The sequence below is a fragment of the Peromyscus maniculatus genome, chromosome 5 (genome assembly GCF_049852395.1).
Source record: "Peromyscus maniculatus bairdii isolate BWxNUB_F1_BW_parent chromosome 5, HU_Pman_BW_mat_3.1, whole genome shotgun sequence".
NCBI lineage: Eukaryota > Metazoa > Chordata > Mammalia > Rodentia > Cricetidae > Peromyscus > Peromyscus maniculatus.
The window spans coordinates 103,791,033-103,816,685 of NC_134856.1; the positions used below are offsets into that span (position 1 = coordinate 103,791,033).

General features: G+C 44.6%; 5 protein-coding genes across 5 annotated transcripts; 3 read left to right on the forward strand and 2 right to left on the reverse strand.

Moving 5' to 3' along the window:
* Window positions 1-3,396: 3,396 nt before the first annotated feature.
* Window positions 3,397-3,850, reverse strand: LOC102905512 (histone H2B type 1-H). Its single transcript, XM_006988865.4, has one exon. The coding sequence runs from the start codon at window positions 3,815-3,817 to the stop codon at window positions 3,437-3,439; it is 381 nt and encodes a 126-aa protein (XP_006988927.1). The 5' UTR covers window positions 3,818-3,850; the 3' UTR covers window positions 3,397-3,436.
* A 245-nt stretch (window positions 3,851-4,095) lies between these two features.
* LOC102905818 (histone H2A type 1-B) lies at window positions 4,096-4,551 on the forward strand. Its single transcript, XM_006988866.4, has one exon. It carries the CDS (start codon window positions 4,116-4,118, stop codon window positions 4,506-4,508), a length of 393 nt encoding a protein of 130 aa, XP_006988928.1. The 5' UTR covers window positions 4,096-4,115; the 3' UTR covers window positions 4,509-4,551.
* A 733-nt stretch (window positions 4,552-5,284) lies between these two features.
* Window positions 5,285-5,763, forward strand: LOC143273414 (histone H3.1). Its single transcript, XM_076573001.1, has one exon. The coding sequence runs from the start codon at window positions 5,319-5,321 to the stop codon at window positions 5,727-5,729; it is 411 nt and encodes a 136-aa protein (XP_076429116.1). The 5' UTR covers window positions 5,285-5,318; the 3' UTR covers window positions 5,730-5,763.
* A 2,808-nt stretch (window positions 5,764-8,571) lies between these two features.
* Window positions 8,572-10,688, reverse strand: LOC102906129 (histone H2A type 1-H-like). Its single transcript, XM_042278729.2, has 2 exons — window positions 9,315-10,688; window positions 8,572-8,651 (listed from the first exon to the last, which is right to left on the reverse strand). The coding sequence occupies exon 1, from the start codon at window positions 10,671-10,673 to the stop codon at window positions 10,287-10,289; it is 387 nt and encodes a 128-aa protein (XP_042134663.2). The 5' UTR covers window positions 10,674-10,688; the 3' UTR covers window positions 8,572-8,651; window positions 9,315-10,286.
* LOC102906438 (histone H2B type 1-M) lies at window positions 10,597-12,807 on the forward strand. Its single transcript, XM_006988869.4, has 2 exons — window positions 10,597-11,346; window positions 12,618-12,807. Exons 1-2 carry the CDS (start codon window positions 10,970-10,972, stop codon window positions 12,673-12,675), a joined length of 435 nt encoding a protein of 144 aa, XP_006988931.2. The 5' UTR covers window positions 10,597-10,969; the 3' UTR covers window positions 12,676-12,807.
* Window positions 12,808-25,653: the final 12,846 nt, after the last annotated feature.

Sequence of the window (25,653 nt, forward strand, 5' to 3'; positions counted from 1 at the left end):
GTCCCTGGTCACATCTGCAGGGAGCTATCTAGATTAGATTAATTGAGATTGGAAGACCCACCTTAAACACGGGTAGTTCCATTCCATGAACTGGGGTCCTGGACTGAGTACAAAGGAGAAGTGAGCTGAGCTTCCTGGCTACGTATACCCGTGGACCAGTCCCTCCTCAAGTGTCTACCACAATGACTTCTCTGACTTGACCCCTTAGACCTGTATGCCACAGCCAACCTTTCCTCTCTTAAGTTGCTGTTGGTAGTGGTTGGGTATGTATTTGGTCCTAGCGATGTCGAAAAGTAACTAGTACTGTTACAGAAAGAGCATGTCCTTATAATAAGAAAGCACTCTGCACAGAGACGAAGGGTAACGGCTTGTCTGGCTCTTAGCAAATGGCGTAGAACAGAAGATTTTCCCAACGTCCGTCCACTTTAGGTTTATGCATTCTACAACACTATCATCCTTAAATGACATTTTAAGGTCCAGCCCAGGTTACAATTTGAACAATTTAAAAAGACCGGAGGCTGCAAGTGGGAGATTCACACAGCAAAGATAATGCCGGAACTATTTCTGTAGCACACCAGTATTGTTCTTTTCCACGTAGCTGTCATCCAGGTCCATCTTGCCCACCTTGTAGAATTAGACTTCTCCACAAGGCAGGCCAGAACTCGGTGATTCAGGTTGTGATGCCTGTTAGAGGCATGTTCTTTGGGGGAATGGGCTTAACGGCTGGTCAGTTCTAGTGAACAAACATTTACATCCTAGCACCGTACGTTTTGCTCATCTCTAACAGGCCTGGTTCAGCATACTACTTATTCTGAGAGTCGGTGCCCCTTAGCCAATTCTGCTTTGTGTGATTTTATGTCTCCCAAGCAAATCTATTAACGAATCATTTATAACACGAATCCCATTACTTTGAGTCTCTTCTACTTCAACACAGCAAGTATAAAATCAAGAGAACAGCTGTATGGAGGTACTTTTGATCCAGCATAGGACCTAGAGGCAGAAGAATCAAGAGTTCAGAGCTGTCCTTGGCTACACAGCCAGTTCAAGGACAGCTGGCCTATATGACACCTTGTTTCAACAAACAACACAGAGTCATTTTGAGAGAGCACCTATGGGAAGGTTGCTTTCAAGGGAAGCACATTTTCTTTGTACAACAAATCCCTTTCCCAAGGCTGAAACAACTCTTTTCGCGTTCACATTTGTGAGTGAGGCATTTTTAGAAACAGGCTGTTTCTGATGGAAGAGCCTTTGAGGTCACTTCTAACTCAGACAGAAGGCAGCTGGAGGAGTAGACGCTCCAGAAAATGACACAGAAGGCAGTGCAGTGTGGTGGGCAGTGCTACCGCCTCCCATTCTTCAAATCATTTACACACTTTAGAGCTCTGGACATTGAGTATGGAGATTCCCCAACCTCAGAATTTCCTAGACAGGACTAGAAACTGTGAGGGGCAACAGTCTCCTGGGAGAGAACTGAGTGTCACTGATGAGGTCTGGAGAAGGAGAGGGGGACTGAGACCCACATATCAGCCTCACCTTCTTGCCACAGTCAACATCTGGAAAAAAAAAAAACTGGCATCTTACCAGTTACGGTCTGTCTCTATTGAGTTGTAAGATATCCTGACCATCAAAGGCCGCCGAAGACCCCCATTACTATAGTTAGGTTAGCCCCTGAAAGGGCATAAGATCCCCTGGAATTGTCTTTGTCCACCTCCAAGTCTTTGGCAATTTGCTCTGACAACTCTTATCTCTTTTGTGAAGAATCACTGATACTGTTCCAAGCCAAGTTTCCGGTGTCAGGCCTGGCTGCGTTTATCTCCCGGTAACCAGTGGACTCTCCAGCATGAGGCCTTGGAAGCACCAGCCCTTCTAAATCCTGCACACAGAGGACCTGTGCTGTAGCTGGGCGTCGTGAAATGGACCTGACCCAGCAACTGCTACTTCCCATGAAGAATTTTACAGGGCAGAGTTCAGAGGTTGTGACACAGAAGTAATGACTGAAATGTTGAAGTGTTGCCTCTCGTTGTAGGTGCTCAGGCATAGAGGATGACTTCAGCCAATGGAGTGGCTGGGCAGCATCTGGAGACCTTGTAGAGGGGAAAATACAAATATAATAAGACCTAAGGCTGGTACTGATGGTTTTCTTCCTAAAATACATGCTGCCTTCTGGAATACAAACTGACACCTTTTTTTCTGCTTCAAGTCTTAATTGTTGATTTCCTTAAAGTCAGAAAGAAACAGTTCTCTCTGGTTCTCAAACAAGAGTGGAGATAAAGAAAAAAGGTCATAGGTTCACTAGACAGACATTTTAAAAGCAACTGGAGATCCTTGCCTGGAGAAGAGAAAGAGAGAAAGGGTGAGAAGAGAGATTAAAAAAAAAAAAAAAAAACCTTAGGAAGTTCATTTGCCAAGGGTTCTATACTAGGAATCAGTCCTCCGGCTGATTCTTGTTACCTTTACCCTCATCCCTTTTACTTCTTGTAAGACAGAAGAGAAGGGAAAAACCACTAGAGAAAAGGGAGGGAATTTTAGAGACAAGATTGAGGAAAAACAGGTAGAAGAGAGTGTATCACGAGACACAGAGGTAAGCAGGCGACTGGTATCGGAACTTCCTTTATTTAGTTATCGGCATTGTATACACATATCAAAACATCACATTGTGTTCCAACTAATGTATAAAACTTTTCCTTGCCAGTTAAGAATAAACAAATAAAAACAGAACAAAGGTAATATAAGTAGAAAAGAATGATTTTTTTTTTATATCATGAAATTTGCAGGCAAAATGGATGGAACTAGAAAAAAATTCTGAGTGGGTAATACAGACCCAGAAAGACAAACATGATATGTACTCACTCATAAGTGGTTATTTTAGGTGTAAAATAAAGGACAACCAGGCTATGAGCCACAGCCCCAGAGAGGCTAGGTAACAAGGAGAGCCCAGAGTGATGAATTTCCCTGGGAAGGGGGAATAGAAGAGATCTCCTTTCGTTAAACGGTGTGGGGTGGGGATATGATGGGAACCAGATGGGGTTGGGTGGGTTGGGGGCAAGATGGAGGGAGTACTGGAAGAGAAGTCTTGGTGGGGGAAGTGTACTTGGGGGTTAGGAACAAATCTGGTGCCAGGGAAGATCCCAGAAATCCACAACCAAGACCTCTAGCAATAGGAGAGGGTACCTAAACTGCCCATCTCCTCTAATCAGATTGATTACCCTGTCAGCATAGAGCTGACAAAATAAAAGTCGACCCCAATCTATTCAAATATTCCTATTATCCTGGAAAGGGGGAACTTGGATGGCTAAAGGGTAAATAAAGCTTTAGAGGATGAGTGGGAATATATAACAAGACTAACTTGCTAAGATTAACAGATGTTAACAGCAACTTCATACGAAACTGTGGGTGGCTCTGAAAAGAGCCTTTGGGTTACGGTGAGGTCCGCCGCTCACTTGGAGCTGGTGTACTTGGTGACGGCCTTGGTGCCCTCGGACACGGCGTGCTTGGCCAGCTCCCCGGGCAGCAGCAGGCGCACGGCCGTCTGGATCTCCCGGGACGTGATGGTCGAGCGCTTGTTGTAGTGCGCCAGGCGCGACGCCTCGCCCGCGATGCGCTCGAAGATGTCGTTGACGAACGAGTTCATGATGCCCATGGCCTTGGACGAGATGCCCGTGTCGGGGTGCACCTGCTTCAGCACCTTGTACACGTACACCGAGTAGCTCTCCTTGCGGCTGCGCTTGCGCTTCTTGCCGTCCTTCTTCTGCGCCTTGGTCACGGCCTTCTTGGAGCCCTTCTTCGGGGCGGGAGCGGACTTGGCGGGATCAGGCATGGCAAGAAACAAAAGAAAACACAACAGACAGAAAAGCAACTAAGAGTCAGGACGTAGTGTGCCCTGGCTGCTTTTTAAAGAGACTTGTGGCTATGCTGATCGCTACTAGCAAACGTCACTCACTAACTGCCCAATCAAAGCAAGGATTTTTCAAAACCACGGTGCCATTGGTTTAGGTGAAACTGCTATATGTAACCAATGAAATCGCTCCGTTTTCGCGCCCTGCGTCGACTATAAACAGGGCCAGTGTAGCTTTTTCGTTACTTTCTGAGCAGTTAGTAACAGCCAGTTTTCTACCATGTCTGGACGCGGCAAGCAGGGCGGCAAGGCTCGCGCCAAGGCCAAGACCCGCTCGTCCCGGGCCGGCCTGCAGTTCCCCGTGGGCCGCGTGCACCGGCTGCTCCGCAAGGGCAACTACTCGGAGCGGGTGGGCGCCGGCGCCCCGGTCTACCTGGCGGCCGTGCTGGAGTACCTGACGGCCGAGATCCTGGAGCTGGCTGGCAACGCGGCCCGCGACAACAAGAAGACGCGCATCATCCCGCGCCACCTGCAGCTGGCCATCCGCAACGACGAGGAGCTCAACAAGCTGCTGGGCCGCGTCACCATCGCGCAGGGCGGCGTCCTGCCCAACATCCAGGCGGTGCTGCTGCCCAAGAAGACCGAGAGCCACCACAAGGCCAAGGGGAAATAAGTCATTGGAAACAAGAAACTTCTAGCTAAGCCAAAGGCTCTTTTCAGAGCCACCCACCCTTTCTCCAAAAGAACTGAACACTGACTGGCTTTTAGGTGCATTATGAGATTTGTCCCATGTTGCCCCACCGTTTGCTCAAACCACTGAAACTATGTTGCCTCTACATTGAGTCAAATTGGTTAACTTCTGTGGGTGTGCTAACTAAAGGTTGAATGTTTTATAGATGTTAAGACTGTTACTTTGACCATTTAAATGTTAATTTCAACCCAAGACAACTGCATATATATTGAGAAACTAATAACTATGTACACTCCTCACTTGAACGCTGATTATGAGCATGACTGACAAAAGTCAGCCGCCATTTGCCAACACCAAAACCAGCTAAGGAAGTAAAATCATCATGTGGTATCATAGCTAAGCACGTGTCCATTCCCCCTTTCCACCTCCGCTCTGTGCAAATTAAAATTCACAAATTGCAGGGGCCAATGTGTTAATCATTTAAAGCCGTTTTTAAGTCACTACATAACACATTACCTTTTCATATAATCTGAAACAGAATGCTGTAAAAAATGCTTTAAGACAAAATGACATTGACTTTCCACTACTACGCGGTCGAATTGTCTTTAGGGGAATTCCACACTATCGCTCAAAAAGCAAACCATTCATCAGACTGCAGAAAACAAAAGGACTCAACAGCCAATTGAGTTGTTCTTGCAGCCATTTTGACCAATCAGAATCCGTTCGTCTGTATAAATTTTGGTCGCGGGACCTGTGTGCTCAGACTTCTTGTAAGCTGAAGTTGGAGCAGTAATGGCTCGTACCAAGCAGACGGCTCGCAAGTCCACCGGCGGCAAGGCCCCGCGCAAGCAGCTGGCCACCAAGGCCGCCCGCAAGAGCGCCCCGGCCACCGGCGGCGTGAAGAAGCCGCACCGCTACCGGCCCGGCACCGTGGCGCTGCGCGAGATCCGGCGCTACCAGAAGTCGACCGAGCTGCTGATCCGCAAGCTGCCGTTCCAGCGCCTGGTGCGCGAGATCGCGCAGGACTTCAAGACCGACCTGCGCTTCCAGAGCTCGGCCGTGATGGCGCTGCAGGAGGCCTGCGAGGCCTACCTGGTGGGTCTGTTCGAGGACACCAACCTGTGCGCCATCCACGCCAAGCGGGTCACCATCATGCCCAAGGACATCCAGCTGGCCCGCCGCATCCGCGGGGAGAGGGCTTGAGTTGGTCGCCACAGCTTTTTCAAAGGCTCTTTTCAGAGCCACCCATATCTGCACTGAAAGAACTGTTTTGGCATTTTGGAATTCTCTTGGTTGGGACAACACCAGCTCCCATTCTTACTAGTTTCTTGCTACCCAAGTTTTGGTGAGGCATGTGTACCTTAATAGGTGCCAGGTGGGCGGTTAGTTTTTTTTTTCCTCTTGGCAAACTCGCAAAATACTGTTTAACCTGCTCAGGTATGTGTTGGAGGTCATTAGTGTTGGGTCTAGTGTGCCTAAGCATTTGGTCATAAATTTGTAGCCTAAGTCCTTACAGGACTGTTTTCTAATTGCTTGAGCAGCCGTTGAAGCCATAGACTGACTCCAAAGCCATTTTCATTTTAGGTATGCGTGAAGCTTAAAGCGTTGTCTCCCGTTTTCATGCTAGAAATTAGCAAGTAGAGATAGATGTGCTTTAAAAGTGTTTGGGTGTTTAATCTTTGCACATCTGCACCACTTGTATCTGGTGCTCTCAGGCCAAAATAGGGCGTTGTGTCGCCTGCGACTGGAGTTCTAGAGGGCTGTGAGCGAAGGGGTTAAACTCCCACTCACAACCGAGTTTAGGTTCCAGTTCTCTGAGAAAGGCAAAACAGATGTCTCTTCCACGAAGAGCCTTCCTCTTGGGAGAGGAGAAAACAAGCACAGGACTAGGTCAGGTCAGCCTCACCATCCCTCAAGAACAAATCCAGCAGCCCCTTTCTGAGTCACGTCAGAAGTTGCTCAAACTTGTGCAGATATGTCCGGAAATAAGACTAAATTTCAGGCCATTAAAAGTACACTAATGTAACCCCTGCTTGTTTAACCAATTATAGGTGAGATGACCTGACTTCCTGGAACACCCCTTAGTTGTGCTTACAAGGAGCCTCCATGATCCTCTTGGGGGCGTCGCCATTTTTTACAGGCCAACGACCCCACACATGCTGGAACATTTAAGTACTATTTGAGTCTGGGGTCTCCTTCAGCATCTCCTTGGACCCTTACATGAGCCACCATGTGCAGCTAGAGATCTGAGGTCTTTCTGGAAGAGCTACAGGCCTCTTCATCACTCAGCCATCTCTCCAGGCCCATGAAGGGCATTTGGGTTAGTTTGTGTACTCCTGATAATGTGTTCAGGATCCTCGGATAAATGAGTAAGTGGATGGAGAAACAGGAAGAAAACCGTGTGGAAGATGCGAAAGCCACGATGAGCCAGAGCACCAGAACCAGCTTCCTGTGGCTTATGAAGGCCATCCCTGAGTTTAAGTGTCCATCTGTCTGTCTAACATTCATTTTTCTTTTTAGCAAAGCATTCAGCTTTTCCCGGTCAAGTGGCCTATGTAACAATCCTGTCTCAACTTGTCAGTGGGCTTATTGAACAAAAGCACTTGTGCCAGAGTGAAGAGTTCTGGTCCCTAGCAATCACAGGCCCACCTGTAACTCCACAAAGGAGGCAGAGATAAGTTGGCTAACTTGACTACTGAGCCCCTCCGCTCTGGGTCAGAAGAGGGAACCTCAACTGAAGTATAAGGCAGGAAGTGATCAGGCCACCTGCACTACATGCACACATTACCATACACACCACACACAAACACAAAATAAAAATTTTAAGTTTGATATTATCATTGTGCTTTGTGTTGGCATGAATTCCTAAAGCAAAATAAAGTCCCTCTCCAAGGAGGTGACCTCTGGAAAGGAAGAGGGATATTTTGAGAGGAAGGGCCTGTGGGGCCTAAGGCAGATGGAGAGTTTATCTTTGGATCCAGGCTAAGCTAACCGTTGACTGTACAGTAAGCAGTACATTCTTTCCTTCCACAGAGCAACACGAAGCTCTCTTTCAAACTCTAAGAGGACTCACACAGGCTTTGGTTTTGTTTTTTCAAGTTTGCACTGATCAATACTTGGTATGCATCTCACAATTTTAGCCTTTCAGTTAGAATTACACGAAATGTTTTTTTAGCAGCAGTGATCAGATACATGTACATGAATATTCTGTTTCTGACAATATTCCATATGCTGGCTATCACAGTATGGTCAGGTCATCCTCTAAATAAACTTTATAAATCCTAGCACACCTCATCTCCCATATAAGAACTTGGTTTTGCTTTAGTAATGGCATATAAAAATGAATACTAGGTGACAGATGCCACATTCTTTTGGCATGTCCTAGTAGGTAGACATTAATGTTATTTATTAAGACAAGGATCAGTAAATAGTTGAATTGCTGAGTGATGGATCTAGGACACATTTATTTTTGCTTTTCTTTTTCTTTTTCTTTTTTTTTTTTTGTTTGTTTTTTTGAGACAGGGTTTCCCTGTGTAGCTTTGGAGCCTGTCCTGGAACTCACTCTGTAGACCAGGATGGCCTTGAACTCACAGAGATCAGCCTGGCTCTGCCTCCCAAGTGCTGGGATTAAAGGCGTGCGACACCACGCCCGGCCTTTTCTTTTCTTTCTTTTTTCTTTTTTGTTTTCATACAAGAAATCTTGACATCAGGCCAGGGGTCACATAGAGGGGGTACGTCCCAGACAGACATCAAGACTGGAATTCAGTAGTATATCAGAAATATTTAAAACTAAAGGAGAGGGCTATCTCTTGTAGCTTTTGCTTTATTGTCAACATCAAACTTTCTAATTTGCCTACTTCATATCTACCACGAACCGTGCTTGTGGGCATCCTCTGCAGGGTCCCCGTACGACCCTTTGATAATAGTTCCCCTTAATCTCCAGAGCAGAAGCTACCTTCCATAGGTTTTATTCTTTCAAACCACCATGCTCCCTGTCCCCCAAGACTGTACCCTTCTTCTTCACCCCTCTTAGGTTACTGACTCACTTTTGTGTTTCTCCTCACTAGGTTGTTTCTGTAGCTCAGACACTATACTCGTGGCATCCAAGGGTGAAATGAACTGTCTCTGAAAGAATAATTCGAATTTAAGGAGGTAAAATAAGTTATTGTGCTTGAACTTCCTGAGATAGCATCACTGTTACATAATATAAATATAAATTTCCTTTCCAACATCCAGATTTCCTATATGCTAATATGGGCAACATCAAGGGTAGTTGACCCCACTGTTCTCCAAATGGCCTTTAGCTTTTCAGAAGAAATTAAAATTTTCCTGAACACAGGTTGTCTGCTTGTTAGTACTTTTGGGGTTGGGATGACAACATTCAACATCATTGTTACTACTGCAGTCTCATTTAGGAACCATCCCTGGCCATCGTTGTGTGTGTGTGTGTGTGTGTGTGTGTGTGTGTGTGTGTGTGTGTGTGTGTGTAGGTGGTCAGTATATAAAGTAAACACTTAACTCATTGCTTACAGCAATTTTTTCTTTTTCTTATTTGCGATGGGGGGGGGGGTGTCTCACTGTATAGCCCTGGCTGACCTAGAATTCACAGAGATCTGCCTGTTTCTGCCTCCTGAATACTGGGATTCGAGATGTGAGTCACCCATGCACAGTAATGTTCCTAACAGTAACATAAGACCGTAAGGTACAATGGTTAACTACAAATATTCATAACAGGAAAATAAAGCTAGAAACATTACTTTCTAAATTTGTATTAATCTATAGACCCACCTCAAATAGCAATCCTACTTCGTCAGCCTTTGGCTTCTTCAAACTCAGCAATCCCACTGCCTCAAACAGCATGATGTTACTTACAGGTGTGAGCCACTCCATACCTGGCTTGTGAAATTTCATTTTGGTGTCACAGCAGCACAATCATATACACGGATACTGTATCACTACAGAAAATATAAGTTGTGTTTCCCAAAGGACATGTTAATAGATCTTCATCCAACCTCTCCCTACCTGTAACTCCAGTTCCATTTTATTTCCAGGCTGAGTCATAAACAGAGGCAGAGGTAATCAGGGGTTAAGTCAAAAACAGAGCTAAGCTAATATTGCTTACTTCCTTTAAAAATACATACCTATTCTTAATTACTATTGTACGGGTGGGGTATGCATATGTGAAAGCCAGAGGACAACCTGCAGGGGTTGATTTTCTCCTTCCACGAGGGCTCATGGGATTGAATTCAAGTGTTCAGTGCAACTGTTTAAGGCTTCCTGGCTCTATACTGGGCCATTAGCTGAATTTTACTCGAACAAAAATGAAGACTGCAGAAAACTGTTACTTAGATGTGATGCTCCAGGAATAAAAAGCAGTAAAGAGCAAAACAGTGCCGAGGCCACCTTTGGCAGAGTTCTACCTTGCAGGACCTCGAGACTGGTACGACACAGTACTCCACAGGAAGTCTAATCCGTGTTCAATCTGGCATCGCTTGAGGAGCAAGAGAGCTAATCTGAGTAAGGCACTGGTCAGGTAAGCCTACAATCTCAAAGTGATCACCGGAAACCAGGAAGTCAGGTTGGGCGGGGGCTTCTAGACAATAACTCAATGGAACAAAATGAAAGTAAAGCTCATCTTGAAACTGTTCCAAAAATGAGTTAATCACAAATCAAAGCGTTTTTTTTTTTTTTTTTTTTTTTGAGTAAAGAACGGAGTTCTGAAAAGTCTTTTTTTCTAAGAACTCTTGAAAACTACACTGCTCACTGGGCCTTGTGGTGGCTCTCGGTCTTCTTGGGCAGCAGCACCGCCTGGATGTTGGGCAGGACGCCGCCCTGCGCGATGGTGACGCGGCCCAGCAGCTTGTTGAGCTCCTCGTCGTTGCGGATGGCCAGCTGCAGGTGGCGCGGGATGATGCGCGTCTTCTTGTTGTCGCGGGCCGCGTTGCCAGCCAGCTCCAGGATCTCGGCCGTCAGGTACTCCAGCACGGCCGCCAGGTAGACCGGGGCGCCGGCGCCCACCCGCTCCGAGTAGTTGCCCTTGCGGAGCAGCCGGTGCACGCGGCCCACGGGGAACTGCAGGCCGGCCCGGGACGAGCGGGTCTTGGCCTTGGCGCGAACCTTGCCGCCCTGCTTGCCGCGTCCAGGCATCACATAAAAAAACGATGTGTATGATGTCTTACCTAATACAGTGGAAGAGCAGTTCATTTAGGGGCGCTAAAAAAGAAGACGTGGCATTGGTTAAGACTCTAGTTTCATGTTAACCAATCGAAGCACAGGATTGGAAAATCTGCATTCTGATTGGGTAAAACTAACTTCTAAATGACCAATAATGATGCGTCCAATTTTTCACTCTATTTGCATACAGAAAGCTATATAAGCACAGCGTTCGCCTGCATCCTGTACCTTGACAACCTGCTTTGTTGAGTTGCTTCGCAACAGATACAATGCCGGAGCCAACTAAGTCCGCTCCCGCCCCGAAGAAGGGCTCCAAGAAGGCCGTGACCAAGGCCCAGAAGAAGGACGGCAAGAAGCGCAAGCGCAGCCGCAAGGAGAGCTACTCGGTGTACGTGTACAAGGTGCTGAAGCAGGTGCACCCCGACACGGGCATCTCGTCCAAGGCCATGGGCATCATGAACTCGTTCGTCAACGACATCTTCGAGCGCATCGCGGGCGAGGCGTCGCGCCTGGCGCACTACAACAAGCGCTCGACCATCACGTCCCGGGAGATCCAGACGGCCGTGCGCCTGCTGCTGCCCGGGGAGCTGGCCAAGCACGCCGTGTCCGAGGGCACCAAGGCCGTCACCAAGTACACCAGCTCCAAGTGAGCGCGCAGATAGCACTCTGGTTAAACCAAAGGCTCTTTTCAGAGCCACCCAACAGTTCTTTCGGAAGGGCTTTTACACCACAAACATTCATGGTCCTTTTTTTCTGTTTTAATTACAAGCTTAGAACGCTCCAAAGCTATGCAGACTCTTCAAGTGAGTCTATCCCCGCTAGGAATTAAGTGCCCGTCAGCTGTTCCATTTCTAGCGGTTTTGGTCCCTTCTGTCTTTGGGAAGTCACATTAACAAGTCTCAATTGGAGATTTCATTTAGTTTTCTGAACAGCAGTTCTCAACTGCCTGACTGTTATTTCGCCCTAACCACCTGAATTTGCCTCAAATTTTGCATATTCTTTCCCCAACTTGGGTAGCTGGGATTATAAACGGGTCCAACCAGGTTTGGCTGTACAACCCCCAGTTTTTTCCTATGGGGTTGCCAGGTAATCTTGGGTTGCATATTGATTTTAATATTGTCTTCTGTTGTACCATTGCTTGCTGTGACTTATTTTTAACTATACAAGAATTTATTGGTGTGATGTTGATATTTCAAAATGGAATTTAGAGAAACAACTTCAATGGGTCTTAATGTGATTTCCATTTTTATATTAGTTTTGGGATTCTAGTTGCAGGGTTTTTCTTTGTTTGTTTCTTAATCATAAAATACTAGGCAAGGTTAAAAAAAAAAGTTCATTCAAGTATAATAGGGATTTCAAGAAAATGAAAGTTATTTCGAAGTCCTCTCAGGCGAGTATGTGCAATAGAATGGTGATTAGTCATATAATGTAAGTAATTGAATAGCATCCTAGTTTATGTTGCTGTTGTAAACACCATGACCAAAAGCACCTTGAGAAGGAAAGGCTTTATTTGGCTTACAAGTACTTCCTGATTTAGTCCATCACTGAAGAAAGTCAGGACGGGAACTCAAACAGTAGCAGAGGCAGAAACCAGACTCATACAGATGTTTTTGTCCTACCTCCCAGGACCACCCTACCCAGGGGTTTCCTGTAAGCTTGGCTCGACCACATCACTCATTAATTGAGAAAATGTCCTACAGAATTATCTATAGGTCAATCTGATTAAGGTATTTTTTTAACTGAGGGTCCCTCTTCCATCATATGACTCCAGCTTCTGTCAAATAGATGAAAACTAAAGTAGCACAAACATCAATGAAATATTAGTACACAGATGCTCAGAATGAATTTTAGCTATTGTGTAATAAGATCTTAATATGCCTGTCTAACCATTTTGTTCATTGTCTCTAATCTCTATAGTATCCTGTGGAACAAATTCTATTGTCTTCCTTCTTTTAAAGTTGAGGAAATTAAATGAGAATGGACTGCACTGAAGTTACAACTTGCATCCTGTCTTGTGTGAATGCAAAGACTGAGCTATGAGCTAACTATTCTTCAAAATAATAATACCTCAAATTCTGTACAATTTCAATAAATTTTCTCTCATTGATTTGCTTACTTTTTTTTTTTTTTTTTCCTTTTTAAAGATTGAGAGTTTGCTTTGTAGCCAGACTTGCTTGGAACTCACAACAGTCCTCCTTCCTCGGCCTGCTACATGCTGTAGGCATGGTCACCAAGACCAGATATCATTTAGAGGTAGAATTTCAGCCTGAATCCTCATGAGAGGATAAACTGCCTCTGATATTCATTACAGTCTAGAGACTGGTCTATGATGATTTTAATTTCAGTTTTGAATGAGTCAGTTTATTAAGTATATAGCAAGTCAAAAGCAAATAAATAAATAATAGTGAGAGAAGCAGTAGGTAAAACCTCATCAAATGGGATCTGAAAGCCTCCAGCAACAATCAACTGAGGAAGCATTGTTGAGGCGGTCAGCTGGATTTCATGGGTCAAATCTGTTGCTCACAACATAAAGCTGGAACCAGCTGGGAAGTTGCAGTCAGCTGGAGTTTGCTAGTGGGCTTTCCCCTCCACTGCCGGGCTTCCCATAACTGAAGCACTAGCTTTTTATTTTATTTATTTTTTTAAGACAGTATTTCTGTGTAGTCCTGGCTGTCCTGGAACTTTCTCTGTAGACCAGGCTGGTCTCGAACTCTCAGATCCGCCTGCCTCTGCTTCCCAAATTCTAGGATTAAAGGTGTGCACCACCATTGCCCAGATAGTTTTGGTTTTGTCCCTGAGAGCACTTTTTCATCATGGGATAAACAAAAGTAAGAAGCTGTTCACCTTTTACGGACAAAATGATCTTATGCTTGGGCTGTTTTCTATTCCTTCCCAGTAACAACATTAGGGGAGGGAGCTAATTCTTACACAAGGGGCCTTGTAAGAGGGGGGTGGGGGGGGCAATTCGAGACAGGGTTTCTGTGTAGCCTAGCTGTCCCAGAAATGTCTCTGTAGACCAGGCTGGCCTCGAATTCAGAGATCTGCCTGCTTCTGCCTCCCTAGTGCTGGGATTAAAGGCGTGTGTTACCAACCACTCAAAGATTCCAGCGACGTTAACATAATCATACTTGGGTCACAACCAGTTGGACGATACAACTCTCAGACAGCTTTTCAGTGAACTCAAACATCATATGGCAATTTGCCAATATAATGCTTTATGATACCTACTCTCTTTGTTCCAAGATTAAGTCAATGAGATGGATTAACAAGAGAAAAGTGTATACATTTATTACACGAAGAAAAACGAATAATCTTCAGAGAGATCTGTAACTTTATACTCCTTCTTGGTGGAGGAAGGAAACAGGCAAACTAGTGGAACACAAATTACACCCTAATCAGGACTTCGTTCTTGCAGAGATTACTCAGGATGATGCAGTTGCTTCTGGGTGGCTTGTCTTTGGTAATTTAATGGAAAATCAGATCAAGCATATCCATGAATTTGATTCCAAAATGCCCTTAGTTTGTCCTGCAAAAGGCAAAATTTGGAGTGGCATTTACCAAGTTCCTCGATATATATGTAAGGAATATTAAATGTATGAAAAAAAGAGTATTTCCATTGAAGTGGGAGAAACTAAGAGTAACAAGTTAGTGCTATAAAGGATTTACCAATAAACAAACTTAGTAAATACTGAGCACTCTACCATGGCTCACGAGGAAACTCCTTGGTGTATAGGGAGCAGAGGAAGCTTGGAATAAATGAAGTCCTAAGGGAATTCGTATTGTTAACATGGGATGGCCAGGTCACAGACCCTAGAATCTTAGAGCCACGAAGGAATGGAAAAGCTCCCCACACCAGGATGAGGCTCAGAGGCATGGCAAAACCTGCTCTCATGGTACGTGTGTGGATGCTGATAGTGGGTGCTGAAAATGCCTAACTCCCCTCCCTCAATATCAAGGCCGGAAGTCTGCTCCCATCTAGACTGCTCCTACAGATATTAGTCAAACCTGTCTCCTTGATGAAGCTGTATGCCATCAACACTGACTTCTTGTTTGTCTGTAATAATCCCACTTCCTTGTCCAGCTGTGTGCAACAAACCTGCCTCCTGTTCAACTCTATATAAGAAACGCTGCACTTGGGGGTGCTGTGGTTTCTGCAGCCCTGACACCAGTTCATCCAGTCTCGGCTTTCTATCCATGTGTCTGTCTGCCTTGTATTTCCTCACAGTCCCAGTCACGACCAAGGCCCTGGAAGTCATTTTAGATGCACCCTTTGGACTTTGTTTTGTAAGTATTTTTCAGTTTTTCTAATTTTCCTGATTTGTTGGCCTAATTTTTAACAGTGTCCACAAATTTCCTTGTAACTACTGATGCCAACAGCTGTATTGGAGTTTTGTTCTGGGGCAAGTCACCTGGAAACAGGGAGACGGCCTCAAAAATAGGTACATAGCGTTCGACAAAATTGACTTCCCATCAGGTAACATGTGCAAGTGGATTCCTAAGCCACTCATATTTCTCCTGAATACCCAGCACCAAGTTCAGAGGTCATAACTTTTCAGGCTTAATAATTTCTCAGCTGACTCAGGCAATGGAGGGAAAGTGCTGGAGTTTTGTTACACTCTCATCATAAAGGATTCAGGTCACTGTTCTAAACATTAAAAATTCTCTCCAGGCTGGGAAGAGAGATGTACTGAGATGGGTATCAGGCAAAGAGGTCCCTTATCAACATCGCGGCAGACCAGGCCTGCCCACAGAACGGGGAAATCCTTACATTCATAGCCTTTAGACAGAGAGGGTCTCTGAGTTTAGCAGATTATTAAAAGTCCTAAATAAGATATATGACCACAATTTAGAAAGCTCTGTTGTGGCATACCCACCAGAGAAGATTATCCTGACGCAGGTCAAGCCAACAGAAAGTCTTTATTAGCTAGCTGGCAATCACGCCGGGTGTTCAGGATCCCACTCTAGCACCGAGCCTTCCTCAGGGTGAGCTTTTAGTCACAAAAATATATACAGGCTGGGCTTGTTTCGGTTAGCCAGAAGCAGAACTACAGAAGCCAAAAAACAAGGAAAATATATTTAGAGACTTTCCCAGAACTAGGGACATTGAGGGAATAGGTCCTTGTTTTCATCTTGGCAGGTGGTGCCATCTACCAGCTGAGTGTTACATCCTGAACGGTACCTCCATCATGGAGTCAGTCCTGTTAAGGTCTGGGGGCCTGCTAATGTCCGCTGCAGCTCATCCTACTGCCCCCCCTGCCCCTTCATTGAGGCTGGAATTACTAAACTTGGAGAAGAAACTAAGTAGAATACCCTTCGGATTAAACACATTAGTGATAATTCTGAGTCACTGGGAATGCACTGGTGTCACATTAAGGAAAGAAATAAAAGCATTTCCCCTTGGAGTTGTCCAAGAGCAAGTCCAGATTTGCATTCTCTGTCTACTTCATGCTCCCTGTGTCATGTGTCTGTCTGTCTTCATGTCTGTCTGTGTGAATGAGTATGAGTTTGAAACTGTGCCTAAGTGAAGGCTGTCTTGTCAATCTCTCCCTGCGTCTTCTGTCTCTGTGTGTCTGTCTGTTGTATGTGTTCTGATGGAAAGCTCCACCTCAATTCCCCTCCCCTCTCTCTCTCCCCAAACCTGCCCCCTCAAAGCCTGCCAAACAGCAGCCCCTTCCCTAGAGCTACCCTCCTGTTCCAGACCCTCACCCCCTCAAAGCCTACTAAAAGCCAGTCCCTCCCGGGGGCTTCTCAAGACCATACCTACAGGTTACCTGAGGCATGGTAGCCATATTTGCCATGTGACTCTTCCCCTGCCTTTCCAGGGGTCACCCAGGATTGCTTTGCTCTGTTCATTAAGGCTGGATTTATTAATTCTGCTTGATTGGCTTATGAAATTGGCAGTGGCGGATATCCAGCAACCTGGGATTTAAAACTTATCATTTTGAGCTATGTGAATGGTTCCTGTCTCTAACAAAGGGCTTCGCTCTGTATTTATTGAACAGCTCAGAAAGCATCACATGGCCTCTAGAGCATTCGTTCTCAACCTGTGGGGTGCAAGCTCCTGGGGGTCGCATATCAGACAGCCTGCATATCAGCTACTTACATTACAGTTACCAACAGTAACAACATTACACGTATGAAGTAGCAATGGACTAATATTATGGCTGGTTGATGTCACCTCAACATAAAGAACTGTATTAAAGGATCACAGTGTTAGGAAGGTTGAGAACCACTGCTTTACAGAAATCTTTAGCAGTTTTATAAGGATTAAGTCACTGGCTACAACTGATCATAACAGATAAACTAATATCCATAACTGTCATTTTCAACTTGTGTAGTAGATTTTAGAAAGTAGCTTTCACCTTTGTATTTGCAGCTTTCAGCAAAAGATCCATGGAAGGGACATACCTTAAGAGTGCTGCTCCGCACTAGTTCAGGCGGTAAAAGCTGACTGCATGGGAAATCCAAGGCAAGGTTGAATGATACATTGTTCCCTTAAATGTAGGTTAACCGAACAGAACAAGCAAGAGACGCTAACACTCTTAAAAGTGACTTCTGGTTGGCTGTGAGGCACAGCCAACATTCCAGACTCTTAGAATGTAATTGATATTTTCAGAATATTATATCACCACAGAATATAAGAGGTGGCTGCTTTCGGTTCGGTCAACAACCCAGACTATGTTTGGCTGTTTTTCTGGTTAGCAGCTCCCATCCTGAGTCATCTCATTGCATTACACAAATTTAGTAGTGACAGAAAGGGCTAATGAAAAACAGACACCTTTGTTATTAGGGAAATGGAAAAAAGAAAGAAAGAAAAAGAAAATTGAACATCTCCAAGAACCCTGGAAAACTTTTTTGCTATTTAACAAAACTAGAAAATACTAATATGTATTATAAAGAGTTTATGTGCTGCATATATTAAGAGGGGAGGTGATGGGGAAATATGATAGGGCACAGGAGGTGAGCCACTATTACTTCCCAAGGCTTGGTTACTGCAGCCCAAGGGACTCAATAATCGAAGAGGCAGAAAAACTAAAAAGAAAAGGCTTTGTTGACAAGAAGTCAAAATGTTGGAAGATGGCAGGCTATGGCCTTTTTTGAATTACTTCTTTTTATTATTTTACTTTTAGGTGGATGGGTATTTTGGCTTCACTTGTCTGTGTACCACATGCATGCTTGCCCAAACAGGCCAGAAAATACCATCAGATCCCCCAGGACTTAGCTACGACAGTTATGAACTGCCATGTGTAGAAAAAATGAAGCAGAGCGGCGGGTACACTCCATCTCAACAGGCTGAGATGGCTTTATTGGAACAGGGGTCCTCAGCTTTTCTGGGAGAAGGAGGTTGATTGCATTTAGAGAGACTGGGGAACAGGTGTGTATACACACATGTATGTATACATGGGTAGCTTCCGCGAAGTTACAGCTTTTTTTTTTTCGTGTGTGTGTGTGTGTGTGTGTGTGTGTGTGTGTGTGTGTGTGTGGTTTAATTGGGAGTAAGGTAGGTTGTTTTTATTTCCCAGGGATATTGTTTCTGCAAATGGAGCAGAAGGGACAGGCTAGGGCCAAGCAATTCTTTGTGGTTAGTGCAGCCTGACTCAGTTCCTCGTGACCAGAGGCTATCACCAAACCTGAGTGATCTTAGGCTCCCACACATCTCTCCAGCCCTGGTCCAGGCTCTAACCTCTGCACAAGCAATTTTTATCCCTTGGCCTAAAAAGCAATCTTTTAGGTAATCAAAGGCAAGTCTGAGGGCCCCAGACTGTTGGGTACTCATTTGTATCTTCTAAATGAGACCTCTTCAGAAATGTGGGCTATGTGACTCTTATTTCACCAGAGATAGCTGCAGCCCACTGGATGTAAACATTTAAATGTTCTGTGTCAATTCAATCTACATTTCACTGTCCTCGGTGTCTCTGGCTCCCTTCCAGGTATGACTTTCTCTCAATCTGGGCTCGAAGTGCTCAGGATGGGAGAGTTTTTGCATGCTGTGATGGCTATTTGACTACATGTTGAACTAACTAAAGTCCAAATAGCTGGGCACACCTGTGAGAACATTCTTTAGACCCACTTCTAAACCAAATCTTTGAGGTGAGAATATACACCTTTAATCCAGATCTTTTCAGACAGAAATATCCCCCTTTAATCTTGGCCACACCTTCTGTTGGCAGCCTGTATAGAGCATGGAAAAAGCAAGCTTGCCCTCACTCTGGATAGCAAGTCCATTCCTTCACTGTCATTGGAGTCTACTTTTCAGGACTCAGGTATATACTGAAGACCAGCTGAGATATCCAGCCTCATTGACTGAACAACTACTGGGTCCTTGGACTTTCCATTATTGGGCAGCCATTGTTGGGCCAGCTGGACCACAGCCTGAAAGCTCTTTCATATGGAATAGGATTTATGAGAATGGCTTACAAATATATGTAGTCTGTAAGTGTTTCGCTAGAAAACCCTGACGAATACACATGCCTAGCTGATAACAGTGTCAGTCAATCTACAGAAGAGAAAATTTAGTGGGCAGCCAACCCCTAAGGAACAGAATGGGCAATAAGGGGGAGACACCTCTCAGAACTGTTCTCAGTGTGGAGTAGTGGATGTGCTCAACACAATTCTCGTCTGTCCACAAAAGGAATAGATCTAATCTCAAAGGAATGAAAGAGATGGTGTATTTGGTTTTCAGACATCTTGGAATTCAGCAAATGGTGGCACTTTCACTTCCTGAGGACCTGAAGGAACTGGAGTTTTAGAAGCGGTCTATTGTTAACCTCCTGCCCCCACCCAGGGGGTCTTCTGATCCTTTTCTACCCTAAGGCGAGCCATAGAGGTGAGAACACCTCAGGTAAGACAGAAACAAGACTGTCCCTCTACCATATAAACGTAAAACCAGAAATACTGGTCCCAATCCCTTTGTGGATAATAATTGACCAGGAAGACCAGTTTGTTGATAGGAGATCATAAGACCCTGACCTCCGAGAAGTCCGGTCTTAGACCTGGGGAAAGGGAAGTCCATACTGAGAAGCAGAAAAGATTGTGCACAGAAAGTCCTGGCTGGGGTTTCCCGTTAGTTCACACCACACCTTTGTTGTCTAATTCTATTATTATACAACTGCCTTTTACTCACAATTCAGAAGAAGAAAAAAGACCTTTTCCCTGAATCTCTGAATATTTGTTATAGAAGACTTGATGTCACATGAAAGTTTAACACAGTTACCCTAGAGCTTCATCCTACGTCTGTTTAAAATTGTTTTATTAATGAGACCAAGAACTGGACAAGAAATCTTAGCTTCCCCAGTAATGAGCCCAGGAAAGCTGCGGCCACACACATTAGCACAAAGGCCCAGATTAAGCCACACAGCCCACATGGCAGCTAGCTGAGCAATGAAGCTTTCTCTCTGCTCTGATCTACTGTGCTTGGGAGTGGACTGTCACAGGAGTAATGTGAAGAAGCACTCTGCACACTTGGAGATTAACAAAGGGTAAAAGCTCTTTAATGAAAGTGTTTGTCCAGTTCTGGCTAGTTCTCAATGAGGATCTGGTCTTGAATAGAAGATTTCACTAACTTGTACGCACCTTGAGCTTCTGTATTCCACATACACTGTCATTCTTAAATCTCTTTGGGTCCCAGCCCCAGGTTACACTTTGAACGATTTAAACAAAGGCAAGTCTACATTTCTGGCCTGTTAGGCAGGTGGGAGATTTACAGAGCAAAAATATTGCGAGAGAATTATTTTAAGTGTTCTTTACAAAACAGATGTTACCTGGGGTCCTCTTACTCACCTGGCAGAAGATTGCTTTTCTCAAGAAGTGAAGGGGATCGTGGGTGCTTCATGGCAGGAGAGGACTTACCAGTGGTTGTGACCCTGCATGGCCCTCTTGAGTTGACTGCCTGAGGCCTGCTCTTTGATATGGGAATGAGCCTCTAAGGGTGGTTGTAATCACCTTTGTCTCTTCTGTTTTGGAAATGGGGCCTAAGGGCCAGTCAACCCTGGTGAATAAAGTTACCTCCCAGCATCCTAAATTTTGCTCCTCTACTGTCCCTGGTTAGTGCACTACTTATCTTTGGGGTATTTGGAGGCAGGGTTCCCTTAGCTAAAATCGACCTTGTGTGACTTAATGTCTCCTAAACAAATCTGTTATTAACAAATCCTTTCTAACATCATTTCCATTACTTTGAATCTCCTCTACCTCAGTAAGGCAAGCATAAAAGCAATGGCAGTAACAACAGCAGCAGTGATTCCAAAACCTCTCCTTATTCTATGCAATTGGACAGGAAACTGGGAAGATGCTTCCATTGGCATCGGAATGGCAGCAGGAATTCTTCATCATCAAGCCAGCAACTGCTAAGGCTGCAATTCTGAACAGAACAATTTTAATAAAGCACCCCCTCCCGCCCCAGTATAATAAACAGGGAAAGGACGAAATGCTAAAATTTTTTCCAGAAGAATAATTGACTTTAACAGACTCCTCAAAAGTCAGGATGAGATGGAATAGAATCATTAAAGTTTTATCCATAGGTATACGAGCCGACGGACGGCCCATAGTCCAACCACTAGCATAAACAGAAGGAAGATAGGGCTATGTATCACCACAGGCATCAGCACTGGGGGATTTTTTTTTTTTTTTACCAGACTCTAATACACCGTCTCTGGCTTCACTTGATACATCAGAAGTAGCATTTCCATCAACCATAGACATTTCCACAGGACGAACACACCTCTCCAGAACCCACACTGGTGACTCAGCATCTGGAGGATAAACGCACACCGCTCCCCTTACCCACGCCAGAATAGAGGCAGGGTCTTTCCAAATACCTGTAGACAGATCTTTTCACCTAACCCGCACCTGTACCATAGGCCAGCCCTGAAAATGTCGGGTCATGGCAGTAAGGCCCTGTTTATTAACCATTACAAAATTTAAAATGTATAAAACAGTTGATAGTTTTACATTTGATCCTGATTCTGGCCCCACAATCTCCCCACTTTTATTTTAATTAAATACTGCTTGATAGTAGCATGTGCTCGTTCAACTATAGCTTGGCCTTGAGGATTATAAGGAATGCCAGTAACATGATGAATAGACCAGGCAGTACAAAATTGTGCAAACCCTCTGCTGGTATAAGCTGGGCCATTATCTGTTTTTACTTGTCTGGGAACTCCAAGGTGAGTGAAAGCTTGAATACAGTGGTTTTGTACATCTTTTGGCCGTTATCCTCGATGTAAGGAAGCAAAGATAGCTCCTTAAGCACACCAAAAGAGGGCACATGTGTAACATCCATCTGCCAAATATCATTGGGACGGAGACCTTGAGGATTCATGGAGAATTTAAAAAGGGGGCGCAGGTGGGGCAGGTGGATGTAATTTTTTTGAGCTTCTTGACAAGAACATTTAGTATGGAACTGTAAGGATTGTGCATTTAAATGATATTTTTGATGCAATTGCAAGGCTTGATCATATACAGTGGCAGTCATAATAGCTCAGGTTAAGGAATCAGCTAAGGCATTTCCTTGAGCTAAGGGGCCAGGCAAGCCTGTATGGCCACATATGTGAGCCACAAACACAAAATGCTTGCGAGCCCACAATAGGGATTGTAATTGTAGTAACCATTCATGAATCCTAGAAATAGAGGCAACATAAGAAGAAGTCTCAAGGGGACCTACTATTTGACTTGCATAAATACTATCAGTATAAATATTAAGATCTTCGTTGGGAAACTGTTGAAGGGCCATTATTAAGGCAATAATCTCGGCCTGCTGAGTAGAAGAATGTAACACAGGTTGCCGAGAAATTTGTTGACCTGAGACAACCACAGCATAGCCATTATTAGAGGCATTTGTAAACACTAATCAAGCCTCTTTGATGGGCTTATTCTTAACAACTTTAGGAAAAATAACAGGGTGATTTAGAAAAACATCCATGAATTTCCTGGCAGGATAATGGCAATCAATATGACTAGCAGTGGTGCTAAGAAACAAGCACCACATATCATGTGTAATCTGTAAATATTGTGTCTGTTGATTATTATATGGAAGAATAATTACATCCGGTTCTTTACCAAATATCCTAATACTCATAAGCTTGGCTTTCCATAATAGTTGTAAAATTAAATCATAATATAGAGTAAGTGTTCGATTTGGTGAAGCCGACCCATGAACCCAAAAGAGGGAGGCCTCTTGCCGAAAAAAAAAAACTCCTGTAGGACTAAACTGAGAAGGAAAAACTACAAAGGAAAATGGCAAATCATAATTAATGCACCGTGAATTAGCATTTTCCAGGGCTTCTTCTACTAGTTGAAGGGCCCTTTTGGCTTCCAGAGTGATTTGTGGCAAAGAATTGGGATCTGAGTTTCCTTGTAATAAATCATATAAGGGCTTTAACGCTTTTCTGGGTATGGATAGAAAAGACTAATGCAATTTATATCTCCCAAAAATTTTTGCCAATCATTCAATGTTTTTAAATGTTGTATGCTCGATTGTAATTTTATAGGCTTAATGCCTTCCTGGTTAATAACATGGCCTAAATATCGATAAGGGGACATTAACTGAATCTTCTCTGGGGCTATAAGTAAGCCTGCTACCTTTAAACATTCTTGCAACCGTGCATAGGCCCTTAAGAGTTGCTCTTCTTGGGAGGCAGCTAGCAATATACCATCCATATAATGGATAATATACAATGAAGGAAACTCCTTTCTTAATGGCAGGAGTGCTTCTGAAACATACATTTGACATGTAGTGGGACTATTGGCCATTCCTTCCATGAGGCAAAACCATCCAATGATATCTCTGAGCGGGAGCTCTTAAATTAATAGAAGGCACACTAAAGGCAAATCTTTGACAATCCTTAGGATGTAATGGAATAGTAAAAAAACAACCCTTCAAATCTATCACCATAAGGTGCCAGTCCTTAGGTATAGCCACAGGACTAGGTAAACCAGGTTGTAATGCACCCATGGGTTACATAGTAGCATTCACTGCTCTAAGATCCTGTAACAATCTCCATTGTCCAGATTTTTTCTTAATAACAAAAATAGGGGTATTCCAGGGTGAAATTGAAGGGACAATATGTCCAGCCAAGAGTTGTTCTTCCACCAACTGATTAGTGGCCTGAAATTTTTCGGCTGGCAGGGGCCATGTTTCCACCCACACAGGTTTATCATTAAGCCAAGTAATAGGTATGGGTTGCGGCCGCGGAACAATGGCCCCTACTAAAAATGCCCTAGTCTTGTTCGATCTCCTGGCGGTCCAACGATTGGATCATCAACCTCAATAGCTGCTTTCTTGCCCTGAGCGGTTCTTCCTCGTCCAGACCCAGGAACCCAGCTCATTTCCATCATCATTTTAGTAACAGGAGGAGGAGGATTCCTTGCTAGATTAGTTGTTAATACTGCTCCCATCTGGAACAGCACATCTCTCCCCCATAAGTGTGTGAGTAATCCAGGCAAGACATAAGGCTGAAAACTCCCTTGACGGCCATCATCATCTTTCCAATGCAAAATTTTAGTACTTTTAAGAGGTGTGGCTTACCCTATTCCTTGTAATTTTAATGAAGTACTCTCCAGGGGCCAGGCTTTAGGCCAATGTTCGTAAGCCAGAACAGAAACATCTGCCCCAGTATCCAGAATTCCCTTAAAAACCTTCCCATATGTAGTTAATTGTGATTGGGGTTTGTCCTGCAAAGAAGCAACCCAAAAGGCGGCATGACCTGTGGAGCTAAACACCCCGGTGCCTCTAACAGGGTTAATAATTGGATTATTCGTAGATACCCTAGGAATCAAAAGTAATTGAGCCAATCGCTCCCCTTGGGGAATGACTGTAACTCCTCTTTGAACGGTGGTCATGATCTTAAATTCTCCTTGATAATCTTGATCTATGACTCCTGGAATAACCGTGACTCCTCTTAAGGTTACACTGCTGCGGCCCAATATAAGGCCCATGGTGTTAGGTGCTAGGGGCCCACAAACTCCTGTAGGCGAGGCCTGCGGTCCATTTGAGGAGTTAGGACTGCTCTGGCCTTGGTACTGAGGTCCAGTCCTGCACTCCCTGGGGTTCCTCTGGCCAGGTTCTCAACATGAAGGGATTGCCTTGAGGTCGAACTGAATCCTGCCGCTCCCTGGCATACTGGAAGGGTTCATTGCTCTGTACACTTGGGCTTTTCGGGGGGCCCCACAGCGGGCCCCTCTGGCCATTTCCCGGCTATAAGGGTCTCCCTTCAATGTCTGTTTTTGAACGACAGTCGCTACTCCAGTGAGCCCCTCTCCGGCATCGTGGGCAGATGCCAGGAGTAGTCTGTTGTCTGTTATTAGGACAGTCCCTTTTGAAATGTCCTGCTTGTCCACAACCAAAACAGTTGCGCTGTCCTGCGTTACCTGCAGCCCCTCCAAGGCCACGGCGTATGGCTGCAGCTGACACCTGTCCCGTTATGTGATTTCCATCTATATCTCTACAGATCCTGATATAATCATTCAGAGTCTTACTTCTGTGAGATCTTAAGGCTTCCTTATAGTATTTATTGGCATTTTCAAAAGCCAACTGTTTTACTATTGGCATGGCTTGATCAGCATCCCCGAACAACTTTCCAGCTAATTGTAATAAGTGTGAAACAAAATCGTGATAAACCTCAGATGGGCCCTGAACTACTTGAGACAGTTGATCACCTGCTGCTTTATTAGGCAATGCTTTCCCAGACTGGATTGCGGCAGTAGCTCTTTGAGCATACACCCCAGGATCATAAACAAGGCAGCGTACCCTCCTGAGCCGGTCAGCATGTCTAAATTCCTCTCGGGAAACCCGGCTTGTGCATTTAAACGAGCAATTTGCAGACACTTTTCCTGATACTCTCCTCTCCATAGTAGGTAATCAACTCCAGACAAAACGGCACGGCATAGCTGCTGCCAGTCGCTGGGTGTTAGGTTAGCTGCCTGGTAAGGTTCTACCAAAGATAAAGTAAAAGGAGCC

Coding starts and splice junctions, on each gene's coding strand:
- LOC102905512 (XM_006988865.4), bottom strand. CDS start 3,817: ATGCCTGATCCCGCCAAGTCCGCTCCCGCCCCGAAGAAGGGCTCCAAG.
- LOC102906129 (XM_042278729.2), bottom strand. CDS start 10,673: ATGCCTGGACGCGGCAAGCAGGGCGGCAAGGTTCGCGCCAAGGCCAAG.
- LOC143273414 (XM_076573001.1), top strand. CDS start 5,319: ATGGCTCGTACCAAGCAGACGGCTCGCAAGTCCACCGGCGGCAAGGCC.
- LOC102906438 (XM_006988869.4), top strand. CDS start 10,970: ATGCCGGAGCCAACTAAGTCCGCTCCCGCCCCGAAGAAGGGCTCCAAG. Junction 11,347..12,617: donor ACCAAGTACACCAGCTCCAA/GTGAGCGCGCAG, acceptor TAATCTCTATAG/TATCCTGTGGAACAAATTCT.
- LOC102905818 (XM_006988866.4), top strand. CDS start 4,116: ATGTCTGGACGCGGCAAGCAGGGCGGCAAGGCTCGCGCCAAGGCCAAG.